Below are 22995 nucleotides of genomic sequence, written 5' to 3'. Positions count from 1 at the left end.
GAACGTCAAGCCCGTGGAAGCCTTTCATTGCCCAACGCACACACGTTCACACACGAGAAACCCACCGTATTGAAATTCAATCGGGCTGCCGCATCTCGGATGCCTTTGTCGTCCACGTCGTAGGCCGCCGCCGACACAATTTCCGTTTCGTCGACGAGAATTCGAATGCCGAGTTTCCCGCTCGTTTCCACGATCCACGCCACGTTGGAGAGCTCGCAAATCACCGGAGCAATTATCGTCGTGTCGTGGAATCGCTATCGAGAGATCTTCGTTTCTCGCCCAACCGTGAAAAATCGGTTTCTTTTCGTTTCTTTCGGAAACGATCTTTTAAATATCGAAACGCGTGCTTGTTTTATCTGAACGGATCTTTCTTTTAATCATCGTGCGTTATGCTGCTAACTGTTGAGATCTCGTTGAAAAAGGGTCCAACGTTTGAAGAAGTTTGAATAAATAAAAAATCATTTATCGTGAATAGCGAAGATAATAGCTTATGATCAATTTTTAATGGCAATTAGACAGGGAAAAATTAGTATCTTCTTCTCGTTTCACATTTGTATTTTATTATAGGATTAAATTTTGGTTGTATTTCAATACGTGATTTTGTTTATAATTTCTTTTTAAAAGTAATATATCCTCGAATTTTAGTTTTCTTTTTTTTTTTTTTGGTTACATTGAAAGAAGAGAGAAAAATAAAGTAATACACATGATGGCGTATCGAAGAGTCGATAACACGCTAGATTATACGGGTTTCGCTTGTATGTCTCGTGCATTAAGTGTTTGGAGACACGATGGAGCGACGAAAGGTTTAATTGGGAATAATACAGCTGTCTGTCTGCGGTTTTGAAGCGATTGCAAATACACCGGTTTTAACCGAGTTGTATGAATTCTATTATTGAACACGTTTCTTCAAACTTTTGAATTAACCTATCTAAGATCTCTTAAAACTATCTCATTAAATTCACAACGATTACTGTAGTGATATTTATGAGAAAAGTCTAATTATTTAAAAAAACATTTACATTTTCATCGCTAGAGAGTAAGAAACTTTTAATTTTCATATATCATTACAATGTTTATTCAAAGAAAAATAATAATTTTCATTTCTTTATCTACGCATATAATTTTTTTCCTCGGGTATTATATGCTGGAATCAAGAGATATTATTTAAATCTCGTGCGATCAGATATCGTAAACTTTTCTTTCTGGACTGAATAGCGAAGAAAAAAAAGAAGAGAGCGATTAAATTTAATGAACCCGACCATTACGAAGAACATATTAATCGATCTCGCGAGCAAATAATTATTAACGAAAGCAGTTTTACCGACCGAATTTATAATTATCGGCCGATCGAACTTTCACTTGAAGACACGCCTTTAACCGATAATCGGATCGTGGTTAATTGTTATAAACGCGAATCCTTTCGATCCATCAAACGCGTGGAACATGAGAAAAATTGTATCGGATCAGAAAATGAGATTATGTTTCGCATCAATCTTTTCACTCTCCTCTCCCCTCCTATGTGATCGATTTCCGTTAATTACTCATTAATTTCCGCCCTTTCTGTGCGTCTCTCCTCTTGGAATTTCTAGGAAACGAGATCGAGGGAATCTCGATGTCCATCTAGGGAATATTCCCTATCTTGAATTCCATTTGTACAATTGAATGTTATTAGAAAAATTATCAATGCTGATGAATAATACAAATGTTCGATGATGAACAGTAAGAAAAATTGTATGAATTAGGAAAGTAATCTGTAATATAAAATTGTCAAAATTGTTTAATTTAAGTTGCTAAATTAAAAAGTTGTCTGCACTTAAGTGCATACTCAAATATCATATTTTTATTATTTTATTGATGAAATTCAATTAACAATTTATTTATTGTTTTTATGACACGATTAAAATTTTTCGCGTATTTTAAGCTAAAATAAAAATCGATATAGTTTGAATTTCTTTTTATAATATCTTAAGCGATTAATATTAAATTCATTATCATGGAAGTTATGATATCTATAAATCTGTATATAGATAAAATATAAGATATAATAAATAGAGATTATTGCAATAGAGAGTTGCACAATCTCGCAAATAATTACTGTAGAACTATTTCCAACATTAATCATAAGTGAGATTTATTTTTAATAGATACGAAAATTCATAGTAAATACAATGAGTAGTTTGTCGAAATAATTTCGTTTTTAAGTTCCTGTTATTACAAAACCTGTTGAATATTTGAGATATTCATTAGATAGAAAGTTTTTTCCTGTTTGCAAGAATTGTATTATGTTTGAAGAAGAATATGCTTCAGAAATATCTCAATGAAGTATGCAAGCGTATATCCCCCTTCGTGCAAGACCCTTCAAAATTTTACAACGGCCTTCTCGAATAACGGTACGTGAACCTTGCCAATACAAATTCTCTCTCGTTGACCGGCGTAGTGCACATTTGAAAATTCCACGAGTATTCCGAGACACGAGAAGCATTCGTAATATACTCGCTAATGATCTCGTAAATTGGCATATTTCAATAAACAAACAAACTTTTTTTCGGATTGATTTAAAAATAAAAAAAGCTCGAAGAATTCGTTTTAAAATCGATTACGTAAATGAAATTCTCGTGTAAAATTTTATGAAATATTTTATCAAACTTTAAATTCTGACGTTACGTTTTCAAGACGACGAGAGGAAACATTAATCTCTCCACGAAATCATTTCTTAACCTAATAAAGAATTGCTATTGAAATCACATTTTGCGAAAATTTATGCAAATCGTCCGCATAAAGACATACATGTATTTTCTACATTATTTTCGTTTGCATCATAATCATTAAAGATTATTTGCAAATATGGAGATGTGATTAAGCATGATTATTTCTGTATTACTCATACGTAGGCAAACACAATAGATTTTCGCAACAGTTTTATTCCCTTATCCTTGTTCAATATCCTTTTTTTATTCATTCAATATTATTTAAGTAATCAAAAAATTTCACACGAAGATTTTATGCAAACATACGTAAATAACATAAACCATACATAGATCATAACTTTCCCTTTCTTCTCCATTGTTCGAGAATCGTACACTAGCGCCACGTGACTCACCCCAGAACTACAAAATTTCCCACAATCCCTTTCGATCGAACAAAGAAAAGGGAAGAAAAAAAAATATCCCATAATGTTTTACATAATGCACGTACAATGTCTCCAATGATCCAGTAGAAACTTCTTTCAAGTTTAATTTCAAAGGGTGCGGATTTCGAGAGGCAACCGGATGCGTTCTCGTGGTGAAAAAAATCGCACGAGGATTTCTTCTAACACAGTCATTTAACACACGTGTCTGTGAACACGTGTTACAACGTGTTGGCTCCCCATATTACTCGCTGTTGACACGTGTAACAATCGACGAACGAACGTTCTTTCTTTCTCTTAAGGCTTGTCCAGTCTTACTTCCTGGACAATAATATATGCAGACTGTGATAATATATGTAGAGAATGACCTGTGTTCAGGTTTTAAACCAATATTTCGCATGAACATTAAAGCAAGAGTTGTTATAACAAACAACTGTGATTATAATATATATATAGAAATGATTATTAAATTAATGAACGTTTCTTAATTAATTTCATCATTAGCAATACATGTATATGTTATATAATGATATGTGTGCCAACGCTGTAAAGAATAATGGTAATTTTCTTTTCATCAATGATATAGATAGAGCCATAAAATACCAACACATGCCAGCCATTTATATTAAAATTCAAAATAGTATTTTAAATAATGTTATAATTAAAAAAAAAATTAATTTCAAAATATATCACCGATATTTTAATACTTTATTATAATAATAATTTGTCAATTTATAAAATATCGAGGTGAACATGCCAAATTGTGTCGTATGTCGTACAATAATGAAATTCACAATACAATCGGCAAAGTGATAAGAAATTCGCTGACTGACCCACTTCCGTGCATCGCGACGTTGCAGAAAACACAGTTTCGGACGACACGACGTGTCTTCATCGGTGTCTCGAAACGCTGAGTCGCCGATTTTTGGAAAAAAATATATTACCAAGGCTGATCACCTTGACACAGAAGACGTTTGTGCTGTTCCAAGCCGGAAAATGTTAATCGTGCTTACTACTGAACAATTCTCTCGAGATCGTCGTCGTCTTTGACTTTACTTAGCACGATCAACCCTTTGTTTCTAAATTGTGCTCAATTCCAACTTGAACTTTACTTCTTAATTTTCCAAATCGAGGAACATTGAATTGAAATTTTTTAAATAACATTAAGGTGTAACTCTATATATGTGAATATAGAAAAATTGTATTTGACGTCGATGAAAGTGGTACATTAAAATGCTTCTTAATTTGATAAATTTATCACGAATTTATATTCATGTTTTATATACTGATACGATTCCACAAAAATGTGGCTATTTAAATTTTTTTTATCTCTAATTGAAAATATGTATTCATTTTAAAATGATTTATAGTCGATGAATATTGTTTATCTGAAAGCAATATTTATTACCCGAGCATTTAATAAATTGTTCGACGAGAGAATATGACTTTTAATTGCCACGTGGGTATTTCAAGGTGCTTGAATTTAAGGATAAAAGGAACGCAAATTTGATTATCGTTTACTTTTCGCTTCTTGCTCGTCGATAATTAGCCGATAAAATTAAAGCGATATGGAGGTTTGTCAAATCACTAAATCGTTTCGATCGAGACATCGTTAAATTCAATTAATGATACCATATAATATCGTGTAGCACTTCGTAATTGTGAGTATTGAATCTGATTGAAAATTTTTTAAAAGTACACGAGTAAATGAAATTCTTCGAAATTAATATATTTTATCAGAGCTCTCAGAAATAACAATAAATTATCTACACACCATTTTCTTTTTCTTTCTCGTTTACATTTTGATTAGAAAAATGTCAATCTTCAAAAGAATCGAGGTCAGTTGAAAAACGATAATGATAACAGTGTTTTTTCGTAAATTTTGCATTTTTTGGAAATATTTCGTTCTAAAATATTGGATATTTATCTATAATTTGTAAATAAATCGACGAGATTAAAGATTAATGAAACATTATTGAACATTACGTTAAATTAAATTCTATTATTAAATTCTCTCATAGATTATATCGATAGTTCAAAATCATAAAAAATTTAAACAAAAATCGCACTTTCGATTTGCCTGAAGTTTTCAAAGAAAAACCTATTGCAATTTATTTACGAAAATGATATATTGAAGTCGAAATAATTTATTGATCGTAAAATTAATAAATAATTTATTGCGCGTCGATATCCATCAAAAAAACATGAAAATTACGATGTTTTCATCGGACCGAACACAAACACGATCGCCTAGACGAGCAGACCGTAAACATATCTTTCGTATGCATCGAGATGTGCGTATAGAAATGCGCATTGTTTGCCGTGTAAACGCGCAAACGAGTCGACGGAAGTCACGTGACGGCCTTTCTTCGTTCATTCTTTCTTTTTCCAATACAAGCTACCGGAAGTGGCGTCGATACGAAACGAGCGTTGGCGCAGTTTCTACGCATCGTTACATAAGAAGAAGCATAGTTGATTTTTCAATAAGAGGGAAGAAGATCTTAACGAAGTTCTAGTTAAAAATTTGACGAAGAAATTTAGAAATTCGTAAACAATAAAATATATCATTTTCAACAAGTCGTAAGGTTAATATTAAATTAATTAATATTTTTGTTTTATAAGATTCTAATCAAATTGCTAATCAATTTTTTCGATAAGGATATTAAATACGATTTTATTTTAATAATATTTAATTATTCGAGCAAGTAATAATAATCTTATACTATACTTTACTTATGAAATAAGTAAATACGATCCAATCTATGTTATGCTTTCTCTCATTTTAATCAGAAATATGACCGATACGTACCGACACGATACTTTCATCAACAAAAAACCAACAATAAAAACATTTCGCTGCATTTATCTAATCAATTTCTATCCTCTCAATTTCATTCACGCTCGATACGATTTATTTTCATTTGCGATGCATTTAAAAAATGAAACGAAAACAGCAATTTCTAATATTCTATTTCCCTCAATAACGAATATGAAAGGATCACTGCACAGTGGAATCAAAATTTTCATTAATATTTAATCAAATAAATTTTAACATCCACTAAAAAAATTAACTATATGCATAATTAAATCCATTTATTCGAATAATAACTTGAATATAATCAATTATAATCGGTGAACTTTTATTATATGAATCTACTCGAATACACAACCATTTATCCTCCGTTGTATTCGTACAAATGTAGTTTGTAATATTGTACACAAACAAACGCCATGTTTCCCTTATTCATACCCAGGCAAAACACGAAGAAAGTATTAATTTCATGTTTCCAGGATTATCTGCCTTCACGATCAGGCATAGAATTATCGAAATACATCTATTAATCCTGTGAACGAAGAGTAACGGGACGCATGCGTGGCCCTAGCGACCGATCTAGGTGGGGCGAAATTAATACGCGACTTTTCTTTTATCGTCGTTTCCAAGTCGTACTTGTTCCGATCACGAAAGAACAGCCAGCTACGTGAGGCCTTTCTCATAGCCAAGATTCGCGCAAAAACTGCAATTATCGAATAATGACGAGAGCTGAAGGAACGTTCAAACTGGTGAAGATTTATGGGACAAGTTTTAATAACGACACGATAGGGAAGTGGATATAGGAAGATGCAATTTCGAGAGGCGTTCAGCCGTATCGGTCGATAGATGGCATTACGGTCGTGGACCAGAGTCCTCCTCGCCTTTAATTAGCGGACCACTCTTCTCCTTTCTTTTCTCGGACTGTGAACCACTTGACCCGGTGTGCGCACGTTGAACGAGAATCGATGTCATTTATTCGAGCACTTGGCGTTCATTAAATGCGAAAACCTGAAGGTTCTTTGACTCTTCCGGTTGTCTCTGTTTCTCTCGTTCCTTTTTTAAACTGGAAGAGAAGGTGAGGAGCGAGGTGGACGGTTGTGGAAGGATTTCAGAGGCGAACGCGGGTTTAATCTTTGCCTCGAATTGATCGGATAAGAAGGCTTGCTTTCGAGAGAAAAGGGATAGGATTCATGCATCTTTTATTTCTGTGATGTTACTTCGTTTAATGGAATAGAGTACTCTGCGGATGTACTCTCGATTCGAGCGGATGGAATATTGTTTGAGAAGAAAATCGTCGTGTAATGAAACTGGTGGTGGTGTATATCGTGAATAATGCATTAACACTTTGTAAGTAAATTTTTTTCGATCGAACCACTACAAGCAACGTTTCGAATACTCCTATAATACGAATTGAAAGAATTGCACACATTGTAATTTTACCCTATCTTTTATACTATACGTTATTTTGTATAATACAAAATTTTATATTCTTTAAAGATAAAATGCACACCTATTTACTTTTATATCTTTCACCTTATAAGAATATTTCCTATTATATTTGAATACTGTTCAAAGAAAGACCACCGTGATTCCTATCAAATTTAAGAATAAAAGAAAAATTGTACGAAAAAATACGTTATCCTCCACGCGATTAACAAATTTCCTGTCTCACTCATAAAGTTCAAAGACACTCTCTGAAAATAAAGTTGCGTGAAATACGGATAATTTCGTTGATAACCAAAACTGGTTATCTCGGCGCACCGGACGGCCACGGAGCTACTAACACGGTTCATTGTCCTTTTGTCAGTCAGACCACACATGCCTACCGCCACTTACCGGCATCAACGACGTTTACAAAGGCGTAATTGTGATTTGTATCTACGTATCCCGCATGACGTCCATCGTGCACGCAATTACAACTGAACCTCCCCGTGATTGCATTTCCTGATAAACGTCTCTATCGAATTAATAATTTTCGATCGTTCGCGCGATTAATAATCCTTCTCCCCCCGCCGTGTATCTAAACGCAACCAGTTTCAACATCCCAAGGTAATCTCGAGATGTGTACGTTCGATTTCAAGTACACTGTTGCGAGGCAATTACAAGTGGGCGTGTGTGCTCGCAGGATCGACTTTGTTAGACGCTTGCTTTCGTTTCGTTCTTGTTTTTCCTTTTTTTTTTTTGTAATGGAACATGCTATACATAACCAAATCTTATTAGTTGATTGGACTCGTTATCAAAGACGAAGATGTTTAATATTTTTTTGTAACCGATACGTTTAAAATTATTTTTAATTTCATTTCATTTATTTATTTTGTTCAATTCATAAGAAATATTCGCGATTTTTCTATTTTAAATATAAATTATGATTACATTGAGATACATATAGATCTTAAAATTTCTATGTTATAAAAAAAGAAAAAAAGGAAAGTCAACGAAGAAATGTCGCACATTTCTCGATAATCTCTCAAAAATTCTCCATTTCAAATAGAGTTTATCATTATTCACGTGTATTCACGGGGATAATAAAGAAATCTATTCAAACGTTAATTCAAAAGAGTGAAAAGGATATAATTCGAATCAACGTAATGCATATTTAAGTGAAGTCAATGATGCATAACTACAAATCAACTTTCGAAGACCCTTTCAAAACCTATTTCCGTCTAAGTGAATCACAAACTACGTGACACACGTGTCTTCTGTATGACTACAATTCTTGGTCATCATACTTACGTTGTGACTATTTTGAATTTTCTTTAAGATTAAGATTTTTCTTCCTTCGTAAAGAAAAAAAAAAAAGAAAAAGAAAAACTTCTCAATGCCAAATTATTATCGAAATGATCTCCATGTTGAATTTATCGGATAATAAAGATAAACGTATCGATAAATCATTATCGATTTAACAATAACCCAATTTTATTATTTACCAATGATCGAACAAATGTTCGACGATGATTACACAGCTTCGTATCTAATTCAAGACTTGTTTAAATCGAAACAGAAGATCAATATTTGATTACCAAGTTTAATAACAGAGTTTCTATGTTGTATAATTTTATTTCGTAGGTTTACTGTTGCTATGCAAAGAATCACGCTATATAATTAAACAACAATTAATTTCAAGAATCGAATTCAATCTGCATAATTCCATTACATTGCACAACGAATATTATAATTTGGACATAAAAAAAAAAACAAAATATTACACCACTATAAAAGGCAGAAGGTGTAAAAAAAAATGAAATAAAGTTTTGAAATATTATAATTATATGACCATTCTGCTCGATGTTAATTCGCCATAATATTCGAAATATTGTATATCACGTGACAAGGTATCACGCATGCGCAGAAACTATTTACGCTTGAAGAAAGCCTCTCACTCGATTTGTCGCCGCGACACGCGAACAACTGACGCTTAACTAACCGTCAAATAAAATAAAGGAAACCGCAAATTGAACGATCCATTCGAACTATGTACTTACACCAGAAATCAAGATACGAAGTCTGTTAAATGGAGGTGCCGAGACTTTCGCCCGACGATTTGTGTACGCGGCCTTATAATCGGTTGGACAAATGGATATCTCCATTAGCATAGCTATAAGCGCGAGAGACCCACATATGCACGGGCGCATAAAGTCAAAGTGCGTATGGAGATAACGGTACAGTGGCGTGGCACGGCGATGTTACACGTAAGTACATACACGTCGCGTGTATAGGTTAGGAGAAAACGCCTGTGCGAGCTATGCGTTTTCAGGGTCCTAGAAATTGGACGGTAAAATGGCTAATCAACAGCAACGGTTGGCCGTGATTTTCAAACATTGCCGCAGGAAATGTCTATCGGTCAAGCATACGGTTTACCACACGTATAACGCTCCGTGTGTAATTTACTTATTCGTTGAAATCTCGCTGCTTGAAAACAGAATTGCCGTATCTGTGTCGAGTCTGCGACATCTCTTACATTGGAAATTAACCTTAAAACCTTGTACGATTCTACACAGTGTGATTTATTGTAAGTGGAAGAAATATAGCGTGGTCGTAGAGTGGTAGTTCTTAATGGTTTCGATGAATGTTATGACATTCAGGGTCGGCTGTAGTATACCATAGTAATTGAAACGATGTCGTGATATATATTTTCGCGCAGTGTTGATGGAACTTTAGAATATTTATAGCATCAATTTTCGCACATTGAGAACAGATTCGATATAAAGTCTTTGTACACCAAGTCTTTCCATTATACATTCTATTATACCCATTTCTGAATCATTTTAATCTATCTTATCATAAATTCCGTAGAGGAAAAAAAAAATTGAAAAATCCGTGTATTATATTAATATTTAATATCGTTTCCAAAATCTTCACGTTACGAGCATAATCAATTATGCACAATTAATCGATTGAAAAAACTCGAGACGCGATCGATCTAGAACTACTTTTTTCCTCGAAGCAAACATGGATCGAATATAAATCAAACGGTTTAAAACGGAAGGAAATGGAACTCGTAAAATCCTTGAGACTCTCGAGACAAAGAGGAAAAGTTAGACGGCCGATTATAACCGAGTGCTATATGCGCTCTAACTTTCTATGTCAGTATTATACTTTCATATGAGCAATTACGAAGCATTTTTTAACGCGAGACCCTATAATTTTTAACGCACTACTTGACAGCTTACACACATTAGAACCACGCGGGGAGAGGAAGGAAAAAAAGAAAAGTAATATTGCAAAATTTTTACGACGTCTATATAAGCTTCGTGATTAATACCTGTATCGATATTCACGATGCAGGCGAGGATTAATTGTGACGTGCGTTTCTCTTCGTATAATAATTTCCCGTGACGTATCCTCACTGTATTGCAAACTATGATTACACGCGTTACAAACTTCGTCTAATGAATAATACACGGAGAGGTTTTAGGTTATGTTCGCGGAGAGAAACCTTTTGTTTTAACAAACGAAAAGTATGTCGTCGTATCTCGTCCGTAGGTATAACGACGCAATATAATTTTAACGCCATGATTATTCAACGGTATTCAAAGTTATGCACTACTTTAAAGAGAAATCCAACCGAAGCGCAAGCGGTAAATTATTAGCCAATGATTTTCGTAATCGTTCGCAATGCTCGTGTAACATTATTTGCAGAAAAATAAATAAAAAGTTCGACGAACTAGAGGACTTGTAAAATTTCTCTATTTCGAAAAGAATAGATAGATAAAAAGAAAAAGGAAACACTCTTAAATTCGTAAAACGAAAGGAAATGGATTTTGACGTGCAATTACCATATACACGTGGGGTTAACGCGATTCCACGGCTTTCATTTTTATTCACGACACAACAACCTTTGCACCTCGACGAAAATTTACTTGCAAATGTATTCCCCCTCCCCCCTTTTATAAATTATATAACACGCGTTATTATATCTGTTAATAAGGCCGTTGTAAATTTCGTAATCGTCGAATCGGTAAAATTATTATTCTACCATGTAATTTTTATATCTCGTCGCGTCGAAAAATTCTCGCCTCAGTTGAGATTTACGGGGGCGCTGAATTGCTCGGCGTTATGTTACTTTTCCCCGGGATCGTTAACATCGGCCCTGCTCCGCAGGTAGCATATTTATACTATCGCGAAATCCGAGATACAATGCCAACCGATCGAGTTACAACGCAAGCACGTTTATACTTTGCGCGAAGCCTTCTTTATGCTTGCATGACGCTCATGACACACTGCGTGTAACACAACAAGTCTATTAACGCGACAATTGTTCACCAGTCTACGTATTCCAGCGTAACCGTGTTTCTCGATAAATGTCGGTTAAAAAAAAAAAGAAGAAGAAAAGTAGTTTCGTTGCAGTCATTTGGTGGCTTTTAGAGTGAAGAAAAGAATTTTACGACGATTTCCTCTTGTTTAAGTGAATCAATTGAATTATATAATACGAAGGTACAAAAATGGAATTTTTTAAAAAATTATATGGTTAGGTTTTAATATTTTGAAATGATTAATAGTTCTTAATTTGTTGATAATTAGTCGAATGATTGAACGATCTTGAAAAGAAATAAAAGAGAAATAAGTTATTTTTCTGTAATTTTTGTGCGGAACAGATATGTTTTTATATTTTTTTTTTGAAGAAATCATATTTAAATAACTTTAAAATTTCGAGAAAATTGGATGATTAAATTTTAATATACGCTCAAAAATGGATCAATCACTATTGATACTCGAACAATTATTTGGAAAATTATTTCTATCAATTTTATCGAAAAGCGATTAATTTCATTAATATTTCATCGAACCATTATTATAAATAGACAATGAAACTTCTTTAACTCTGCTGTAACTGTTGAATAAAAAAAACGACGTTATATGCATATTTATATTTATAATCGACAGTTTATTTTTATCCATATCACAAGATTAATTTCATTCATTATCGGTCTATTATTAGTATTATTTACTTAAGAAACGTCTCTGGAATGTTTACAATCTATTATATTCATGATATTACGTTATTATACTAAAATTAAATTAGTCTGTATATTATACGCGTGCCAGTAAAATCGATTAAATCCAGAGATTATAACGATCGTTCATTGACACGCTAAACAAGATATTTCGTCGTTGCATAATATCCTTTGTCGTTAAGAATGAATATTGCACTCTTTCTTCGATCGACAGATTTCGAAACCCGGATAAAAATTCCACAATGATTCATCGATTCGAGCTAATCGGGCGTTGAATCGAATTATCCATTTGTTGCATATATTGTATCGTTCATTATCTAACGCAGCGGTTCTCAACCATCTTTCGTAAATGTGTAACATGCAGTTAAAAAAATTACATTATCATTGCATTGGTATTACGTTTCGAAGAATTTGTTGCCAAATATCGAAATATTAGCTCTTCCCTGCGTTTTATCTCCGAGAAAGTATTTTATAATACTTTCATATACGATGCATATGTTAAAAATATTGATAATTTTTTTCTGCATTATCATTATATCAAAGTAGAGGATACAATTTGTTATCGACGTTTTGCCATCTTTTCTTCCGTATTTCCTTTTTTAGTTATAATGATTCGATCAATGACGAGGTTCTTTTATCAAGGTTATAATAAAAGAGATATAATTCTTTTATAAATCCTATAGATGGGGCAAATTAATAATTAATTAAGTGAAAATAAAATCAAAACGTGTTAAAAATTCCATTATTTTGTGGTCTATTGTTATTTGAATTACCAAAGTCGGATAAAACAAGACAAAACAAAATGGCGAGTGGTGTTTCGACGTTCGTTTGGAAAGTTTGGAAAGTGGATGCATCGATCACACGTTTACGGCCGAGTGATATACGATTTATGATATAAAACTGAGAATCGATGCGATTTTCGAACAGATCGAAAATAAAGGAGAACATTCTCCACTTTTTTTCTTTCCTTTCTTTTTCCTTCTTTTAATTCACATGCCTCGTAAAATAATCGAATTGTGCCTGCCTGTCTGAACTCTATGGCACGTAGAAAGCGCATAAATATGTATGTTAATTCTGTTTACAAAACTATTAAAGCCCCAGGCTCGGTCGGCAAAAGTAGAATTCTTTTAAAAAAATCCGCTTTTCCCCCATTGATATAGGCCACGAAGCACTTTAAAAAAAAAAAAAGAAAAAGAAAAAAGAAAAAGAAAAGAAAAGAAAAAAAAAACATTGAATTGTAAACTTACAAATATACCTCTGCTGCATTATCTCGAGAAACAAAATATCTCTGCTCGTTTATATAAGTACGATCTAACTACACGGTCACGAATAGACAAAAGAGAATCGCATGACGGATCAATCCGACGTTTCAAGGAGACAACTTTCCGATTAATTCCTCTCCATCGTCGACGTAATCTGCTCAATCTGCGGTGGCCAATGCGGGGTTCTTATCATCGTCACGCTGCACAATTCTCGATATCAAAAGAAGAAAAAAAGAAAAACGACTTACTAAGAAATTTGTTTAATCTCGTTCAATCCATATCGAGAAGTGAGAAATCAGTATGTACGTATTTTTTATATACCATGGAGATAGATCAATTTTTTTTAAACTCTTAGTTGAACTTGAAGATAATCTAGGGAAGATACGTACATATATATTCTTTTCCTTGGGATAATAAAGATAAAACTCGTCACGATCTCTTTTACAATCTATATATAATATATAGTTCACATACGCAAAAGGATGTTTGTCTTTCACCGTTATTAATATGGCCACGCATGCTTGAATGCTTTTGTTGCTCCTTGAATATTAATATAATATCAAGAAAGGAAAGCTACTTAAATAAATAAACAATGGAACGTAGTGATAAAAAAAAAAAGTAACTAGCAGTAATTAATCCTAAACTCGTTTCACAAATTCATTGGTCGCAATGAATTTAAGTAAATTCACAATTTTAACAATTTATATCTTCCATTACAGTTCCTCTATTACGATCATCGTAAACTGTAAACTCTATAATAACGTAGTAAAATAAATCAAAAACTAACCACAGTTATCTAATCCCACCAACAACATCTCGCTCACTTATTATTACGATACCTTCCTTATTTATTTCTCCATTACGAGTAGTGAGCTTTTTCACCTCTCCCCTCGAGAGAGCGACAACTAGGGGAGGAAGAGAGAAAGAGTGGTACAGGAACACTAGGGACTTTCGCGCGGCAGTTGCGCAAGCTGCGAAACAATTAGATGCAAATCCCGGCAATGGACTTTCTAAATTCACGTATGAATTAGTCCGAGAGGCCCGATTAAACCGCACACTGCGAGCTCCATACTTGGATATTTACCCACGTAACGTATCCAACTCTCTCTCTGCGTCTTAATCTCTTTGTTCGCGAGATACGCGATACACGAGAACGAAATATACAAAATAATTAATATCCGAAGGAAACGGAAGGTGATAATTAATTTATTTACATTTTACAACAACGAACAGAGAGATCTGGATTTATCAATTTTCTACGATCGTTTGAAAAATTAGTTCCTCGTCGAGTCTAATTAGAACAATTAGAACAATTGTATCTATTAAACGTTGTTATAATGAAATCGTTCTTCTTATCCGGAATTAAATAACGAACAGCATATACATTTAGATTCGTTCGTTTTATTCGAACCAGCTTATTTCAATAATTTCGTATTCTATTGCACCATAGAAAATGGAATATACGACATCAATTTGGAACAAATATTAACAATAGTTTAACTGATATCTATCACGTCATTTCTGCTAACCTTGCCAATATTCAATCTAGGAATCCCTAGAATTTACTCTTTCTCCCTAGAATCTATTCGAATTCTTTCTCCCTAGAGCAAAGGCAACAACTGGCAAAAAACCATCGTGTATTTCACGTTGCCTTTGAAAGAAATGCTTGAAAATTACGCTTCGGGATCGAAGGCGGCAGCGTGCGTCGGCTTCAATTGCGCAACAAGCGCGACGCAACGAAATTCGATCATCTTTGCCGCATAATAACGCCGCGATATATATAAAAAAAGAAGAAATAAAAATAAAAAAAAAGAGGACGAGAAGGATACGCGAAGGAGGGGAAATAAGGCGAGCGAGAGAGAAAAAGAGAAGAAAAAAAATGGCGGCGATGCGACGGAAGCAGAAGTTGGAAACCATAGCTCTATGCACGAGGTCACCGTGGAAATATGTAACGTGTAGCGACATGCACGACCCGGGAGGATTAGTCGATCGAACCGGATGAAATATCGCGAGGAAAGACGCTGATTCACTGGGTGAAATGTTATCAGGGATACAAGCGAATTCGTGGAAGAGGGAAGAGTAATTACGTGCGAGTTATCATGGAGAGAGCGTCGAGTATTAGAAAATTTTTTAATAAATATTTTTTTCTCGCGTAAAAACAAATAAGAATTCACGATTTTTATCATTATTTGCAGAGGAGAATTATTTGGGGATGATGGACGATCTTAAAATGTTGTATATTCGATACGAAGATACATCCATGAACGAATTATACATAAAAAATTTGTAATTATCAGCAGAACCGTTATAAGTTCGTGGAACGTTTCACTCTGTTACATCTATGATTTTTATCGTGGATAAAAACGAATTTATAAAAGAAGCAAGAATTATCCGTGAATTCGGATCATTCGTCGAGAGCGAACTTGGAACGCTATCTTATCGTAAAAATTTTGAAATTTAGAAATCTAGTAGACGAACAATGGTAATTCGAATAGACGGATAAATTCGATTAAAAAGATTTCGAATTTAGATAAACAGACTCGTATCTTGAAAATGTATAATAATAATAAAAGAAAGAAAAAAATAAATAAAAATTATTCTCGTCAAATGTAATACATTAAATTTATACTTTTCGCCGCCTTTGATCGATCTCTCTAATTTTTTTTTCTTTTTTTAATCTTTTCACTCCACAATGGAAGTGTGAAAATGATCGCACGAGAGAATATTACTTAATTGCCGCGCGATTAAGTCCCTCGCCGCCCGTATCGATGATGAAACCGACGATTATTAATACGATGAGATCGATCGAAAGTTGTCGAATTTCTGGCTCGTTCCAGTTTTGAGCCGAGAGCGGCGAGAGGGGAGAGTGGGGAGGGCCGAAGTCAAGGCGAGTTACCTCGGATTCCGTGGTCGTGTTGTGTGCATGGCAGCCGAGAGCCGCTGCTGTCGAGGGTAATTATTTTTGCGCGTATCACCTTGTGCCACCGAATATTATTGAATGGTTGAATAAATAGGCGGGGAGAGAGGCTTTTACCGAAGAAACTGTGTCACGAGGAATAAAAAAATAAAAATAAAAATGAAAAAAAATCATTCGGTTAGAAGGTTGGAAAGTTGTGCAAACGCTTTCACTGATTATTCACGGGGAAAAAAAAAAAAAAAAGAAAAAAATCAGAGCACGACACGGTTTGTATTGTTAACTCGTGATGCAATAAAATTACATTGTGAAGCATGTACAAACGTATATATAGGAAATAATAATTTATGTTCTCGATTATATTTCGATTGGTTATCACCATTTATATGGGCCGTCTGTCCCCTGATTAAGATGATTAATCGAGGTTCTACTTGCACACGTTCTCTCAACTTTTTCATGGCCAATCAATTTTAATAACCGCATTATGCGTAAGTGTAAGTATTTAATACCACCAATTTATGCTCACCAATGTGGGCAACAATTGTGATGTGTATATATCTTTGACAAATATTGGCGAGCGATTGATTTACGTGTTCTTACGAAGAATGAGTGTGAAAAAACGAAGGAAATCGATAAATCTGAGTCTCGAGTTAAATTTAATAGAGAAAGAGAGAGAGAGAGAAAAGTTTCTTTTAACGATATTGAACGAGGCATTGTGAACATCGAGAGAAGAAAAAGCAGGAAATGCAATTAGTAATGTGGACGTTCACCAAATGCAGTCATAAATTTAATTCTCAAGGTATTCAATTACTCAATAGATCCATCATGTGTCCGGCTCTTAGAGACGGGTCGATAACTAACACTTAAATGAGAGGTGTTTGGTGCATGTGTAGCATCGTCAAAGGATGCCAATTAAAGCGATGCCTTTTCAATATCTGATAATATTTGGTATTTAATGAGATATCGAATAATGTTTGGTATTTAATAACGTATCTATTCGTATTTGATCGGTATATATCGTGTGACATTATGTAAGATACCATTCAGAATTATGCCATTGTGTATTTCGATCACACATATTGCAATTAAAACCACGACCTCTCCACGGTGGTTGTATCGGATAATTTATATTCGATATCGTTTAGCAATGATTATATCGTGAATAAACTATTAAAAAAGGATATCGAGGAAAAGGAAAATTGGACACAGAATAAAATATCATAAATTTTTCATCAACCCGAAAATTAAATCCTGAATGAAAGATCAAGGATTGAAATTCATTCGAGAGTCGTCGATCGATCTTTCCACGAAATTTTATGGATCGTGAAAAAAAAAGATTGAGAAAATCGTGGAAATACGATCCTCGCCGGCATCGATCTAAAAATTATACGATCTATTCGACTTACCTCTTGAGATACGGGATTGTTCTTGTTCCGGCTGGTATTGGATGTATTATTAATGGAAGAGAGCGTGGTAAGGGTTGCAGTGCCGACACCGCCGACCGTCTTTCCGCTGACCTTGGTACCAGCACCACCGACATCTTTGTGCAGCGTTCCAGGACTCTGAAATGAAATATCGATGGTGCGTTAGAACAATGCCCAAGACCGAACGTATTTTTCTTTTTCCTCTTTCCTTTTCCTTTTTTTCGTTCTATGATAATGAGGTTGCAACCTGCCGACATTGAATCTCGGATGAAATATCGAAGAGATGGAGGAAAAATTAATAGTCGTCTCTTGTTCGAGGGAACAGAAGGTAACTGGAAATATTCTTACAACGATTTTTACATCGTATCGTCACTTTCATACGAAAATTCACTCGATATAAGACCAACATTTCAAGTATCATATTTGTAAAAACATCTTCAACTTTCTTTCGTAAAACAATTTTCATTCTCTCTCACTTCTCGGATTCAATTTCGAAAACTTTCTACCACGTTACAATTTCCACTCTATTATTCCACTCAATTTACTCCGTCGAAAGGAGTTGTTTAAAATCATCATATATCTCGAAATCCTATTTCTTTTAATCTTCGATCCATCCACGCGGAGGAACGCTTCATTCGTCGAGTGAAAATACCCCACCGACATTTACATTAATCCCACCGTTCGCTTTGCGTCAATTAACGCGCGCATATTTCATACGAGCATGGCCGGCCTGTTATTTCTGTTAATTAAGGGTCGCCACCAGCCACTTCTAATTTATCCACCGTCTCATTTGCGTCTTGTCGCGGTATACCAAACGAGCGATTTAGTAATAGGAGACAAAGAGACGACGCGGAGGAGGATGGTTTCGCATCCGACTCTCCTCGCGTATCTATGCAGCGGGCGTACGTGCGCGTACAAACGCATCTCCACAGTCGAACGCCCAAGTATGCCAAGTATTCCTTTCGATTAGAAAACGATTCAAAGAAAGATTTTTTTATATACAAATTTTTAAAGAGTAAGGATTTTGGAATAAAAATTTTTATCGTCGTTGAATGAATCGAGGAGCGAGGCTTCGATAAAATTCGTACAGCGAGGAGTAAGCGAAGAATGTATGAATTATCTGGTGCGGCTTATGCATAGGAGAAGTCTGATAAAACGAAGATAACTGTGAAAGGATACAAACAAAACGATAAAAGATCGGCTACTGTTACCATTCCAGCCTGGTATTATCGTTTAATTGTTTATTGTTGAAACGTTTATCCGCCGATTGCGCGTCGGAAGTTGCGAGTCTGACGAAAGCCCTCTCGGGTTCTTAATTAATCTTGCCTTCACTTTGTGTAATAATTATTGCTGCACACGGCGCAATTATTAATATAATTTTATTCTATCATATGCGTGACAAAGTATATGCTAATATCTCTTAGAGATAATTAGAGCAAGAATAATATTCTGAAATTATCATTCTTCTTTTAAATCGTAAAATATCGTTGTTTCGTGCAAACATGCCGTTCAAATCGCGACGAATGATCGAGTACTATGGAAATTAGAAACAGTAGTTGAACTTTCCACACGATTATTTCGTTAAACAAGCTTAGGCGCGCCAGGAAGCAAGGTAATGGTTGACAGTTCGTTGTACCTGCGCCTCCCTCATTATCAATGTCGAATCAATGTAACCTTGCACACGGATCAACGCACGTTTTATTTCGAGAGAATGCGTATTCCACAATGAGAACGTTTCTCCAATACCCGCGAATTGGAAATCACGATGAACTTTTTAAAATCACGAATTATTTTAAAGAAAGTTTAATGAACGAGACACACGAGATTCAGATTAACACGGAAGAGGAAACAACGTAAAATACCAGCTACGAATGAAACCTGTCCTGAATATTTTATTTCACTTCTCTAAAAAAACGTCATTTGTTAACAGTAAAATTTGTTTTCTCAAAAATCCACTTAAACGAGAACTTTCCAATAATGGAATTAATAATAAATCATACAAATAATAATTCTTTTTATTAGCGGTATTTATTTATATCTATTTACGAGTAATCACGATGGAGTACACACAACGTTTATGGTTTCGTCGGACGACGAGACATTCTCCGCTTCACCGATGACTGCACCCGAAGAAAGTCATCATCCCCCTTTAATGACCCTCCCAATCGATGTTCCCGCTTCGGCAAACCTTCGTGGATCGCTTTCACGAGCTATTGTTCTTCCTCACGGGACGAGCCCGTGATTATCCTCGTTAATTTGAGGAGGGGAAAAAAGAAGAAAAGCTAACATTTTACCGCGTCGCATCCTTTTAACTGTACCGTCTTAATTGTGGAAGGAATAACGAGTCGTCGGGTTTTGTTTTCCTCGAAGCGTCCAACCGATTCAGACACGTTTTATGTAAACCGCAAGGCTACGCTCGTTGACCTTTGTCGCATTATGCAACCTTCGCGTCGCGTGAGACACTAATTTGCATTTTTCCATTATTACATCGATCGTACCACCTGCTGCCGTTATTAACACGATTATACAGTACTTCGCAGGATATTCCCTTTTTTCCTCTCTCCCTCTCTCTCTTGATTGTATTGTATTATGTACTTGAATTTTCTTCTTCTTCTTTTAATTGTTAGGGAGCCTTTTCGCATTGTTCGATTTTTTCTATCTGGTTTTTATTACTCGGTTGAAAAATGAATTTTGGCGGGTGTTATTTATCGATTATCGATCGGTTCAATGCTCGTCGTTATCTGTTCTATGGATTGTGCATGTAAAAGTGGCGTTAAAAAAGGGGGAAAGGGGGGAATAACAAGCGTGGAAGATCATGTAAGCGAGTAAAGCATAGAAGTGGATAATAAAAAAGAAAAATAAGAATAGAATAAGAAGACGTGGCGCGGGGAAATGAGTATTATATATTTACCAATCGATAATCGATCGACAATTCAATGGACAATGTGGAAAGATTCTTTTTTTCTTTCCTTCTTCTTTCTTCTTCTTCTTTTTTTTTCTTGTCTCTTGGAGAGGATCGTACACCGGTATTTGTTTTGTTTCGCAATGTATACATTTTATTCCCATCGTGATGGATTGTGAAACACAACAGTGTTATAATCTTATGTGTGCCGTTGTTCCTCTTTTTCACTCGGCTCAACGAGTTTTTAACGTGTAATTAGCAGGAGAGATTTTTTTTTCCAGTGAGAAGATTTAATATTTTCAATTTTAAAATTGGAACGAAGGTTTGAATAGATGTTATGATTTTCTTTTTTTTTTTTTTTTGAACGAGGTCGTATAATATTTCACAGAAATATAACGGGGATATATAGAGATTATTATATCGAGAGAAATATCAAGAGAGAGAGTGATAGATCTCGAAGATATTAGGATCGAAGAAGTCGCGCATCATCGTTAACTTAATTAAATTGGATTGAATTGAACTCGATAATCAATTTCAGCTTAGATACGGATGATTATCCTGCTACATACCGCATATATATAAATAAATTGCAATAAATATAATGCAGTAAATTGAAATTTATTGACTCTAATGCTACTTCACTGGTTGTATTCAAGGTAAAAAAAAAAAAATTCGGAGAAAACTCGATAAATATAAGAGAACCAATATCAAAGTGGAAAATTAAATAAAAATATTATTTATGGAATTCACGTTATTCATCGAAGAAGCATTTCATTTTCTATTCGATTGAGAAAAAAATTTTAAAAATTCGAAAAAAAAAGAAACTGTCCAATTTCACTCAACGCGCGTATAATCAATCTCAGAAACGTTTAACACGCTCGATTATCCCCGCGAGAGAAACTTTTTCAGCCACTCTTCACGCCAGAGAGAAAGAGAGAGAGAGAGAACTTTCTCACACGTTTTTCGTTCAACAACTTATGCGTTCGATCGAAAGCAATAATTTCTCTCTAACCCGTGAAACTGCTAGAAGCTACAAGTAGACCATAAAGGAATTCAATCTCTTGTTGAAGATTCTTTCGACCAGAGCGTACGATGTTGTACAATGTATGCACGGCCAGCCACTGGACAAAAAGTGAAAAGACCCATAGGTAACACATGGAACACATTGAGCGCATATCTGTCTATATATATATACACATAAAAGAAGAAAAAAGGAAAAAAGAGGGGGAGAAGAGAGAGAGAGAGAAAAAAAGGAGGTTGAAATCGTGGCAAACCCTATCATTAGCCCTGGCGAAGGATCGAGAGGCCTTAATCTCCCTTGCTCTTGCGTTTTTCCATTTTTCTCGGGACACCTGGCCGCACGCGCAACGAGCGATAGCAGGTGATGGGGATTCGTTCCCTTGTTGGTATACAAGGTGTGTCGAAAAAACACGAGATTTTGAGATTTCTCCTGCAATCACGAATGTATCAAGTGGCGATGAAAAGAGATGAAAAATTCGGAATATCATATTCGCGGAGAATACTTCTTTAAGGGGCATTTGGAATGTATCGTTGATATTGGATCGATCAAGATTTGGTTACGATTAAGAGCAAGCAAGAAATTAATTCGGAATTTCATAAATCTCATAAACGAAATAATTCAATATATAACTCAAGACAACATTTTATCATATTTAAATGCATCCAGATTTATATGTTTCAACTACGCTTCTCAGCAACATTTTATCAAAACAGGCTCTAAAAAGTATTCAGGAAATAAAGTCAAATCAATCTTAGCTACAAATAAAAACATTATCCAATCATTTATCGTTCATCATATATTACATCATGATATGTTATAAATAATTTTTTCATATTACAAACGTCATCAATATCAAAAAAAAACACATCTTCCAAATACACGCTTACTTATACCTATAACATAACATAATATACTTACTTATACCTATAACATAACATAACCTATAACATAATATTCGCGCGTAAAAATTCTCTTATCCCTTACGCTCCTTTCCAATCATTAATCCCAATCCAATCTCTGGGGGCCACGTTTCACCGCATACCTTGCAAACACATCGCACGATCTTGCGCGAATAAAT

At 34.7% G+C, this 22995-nt stretch overlaps 1 protein-coding gene across 1 annotated transcript in view; it reads right to left on the bottom strand.

Moving 5' to 3' along the window:
* LOC107992577 (probable serine/threonine-protein kinase dyrk2) overlaps positions 1-22995 on the bottom strand; it is a 203119-nt gene that overhangs the window by 26779 nt on the left and 153345 nt on the right. The window contains 1 exon segment of the mRNA XM_062076146.1: positions 17977-18132. Coding sequence (XP_061932130.1) covers positions 17977-18132 — 156 coding nt within the window.

Source organism: Apis cerana, linkage group LG6 (assembly GCF_029169275.1).
Source record: "Apis cerana isolate GH-2021 linkage group LG6, AcerK_1.0, whole genome shotgun sequence".
NCBI classification, from domain to species: domain Eukaryota; kingdom Metazoa; phylum Arthropoda; class Insecta; order Hymenoptera; family Apidae; genus Apis; species Apis cerana.
Note: the sequence above shows the minus strand (reverse complement) of the source record. Positions and strands in the feature narration are given on the sequence as shown.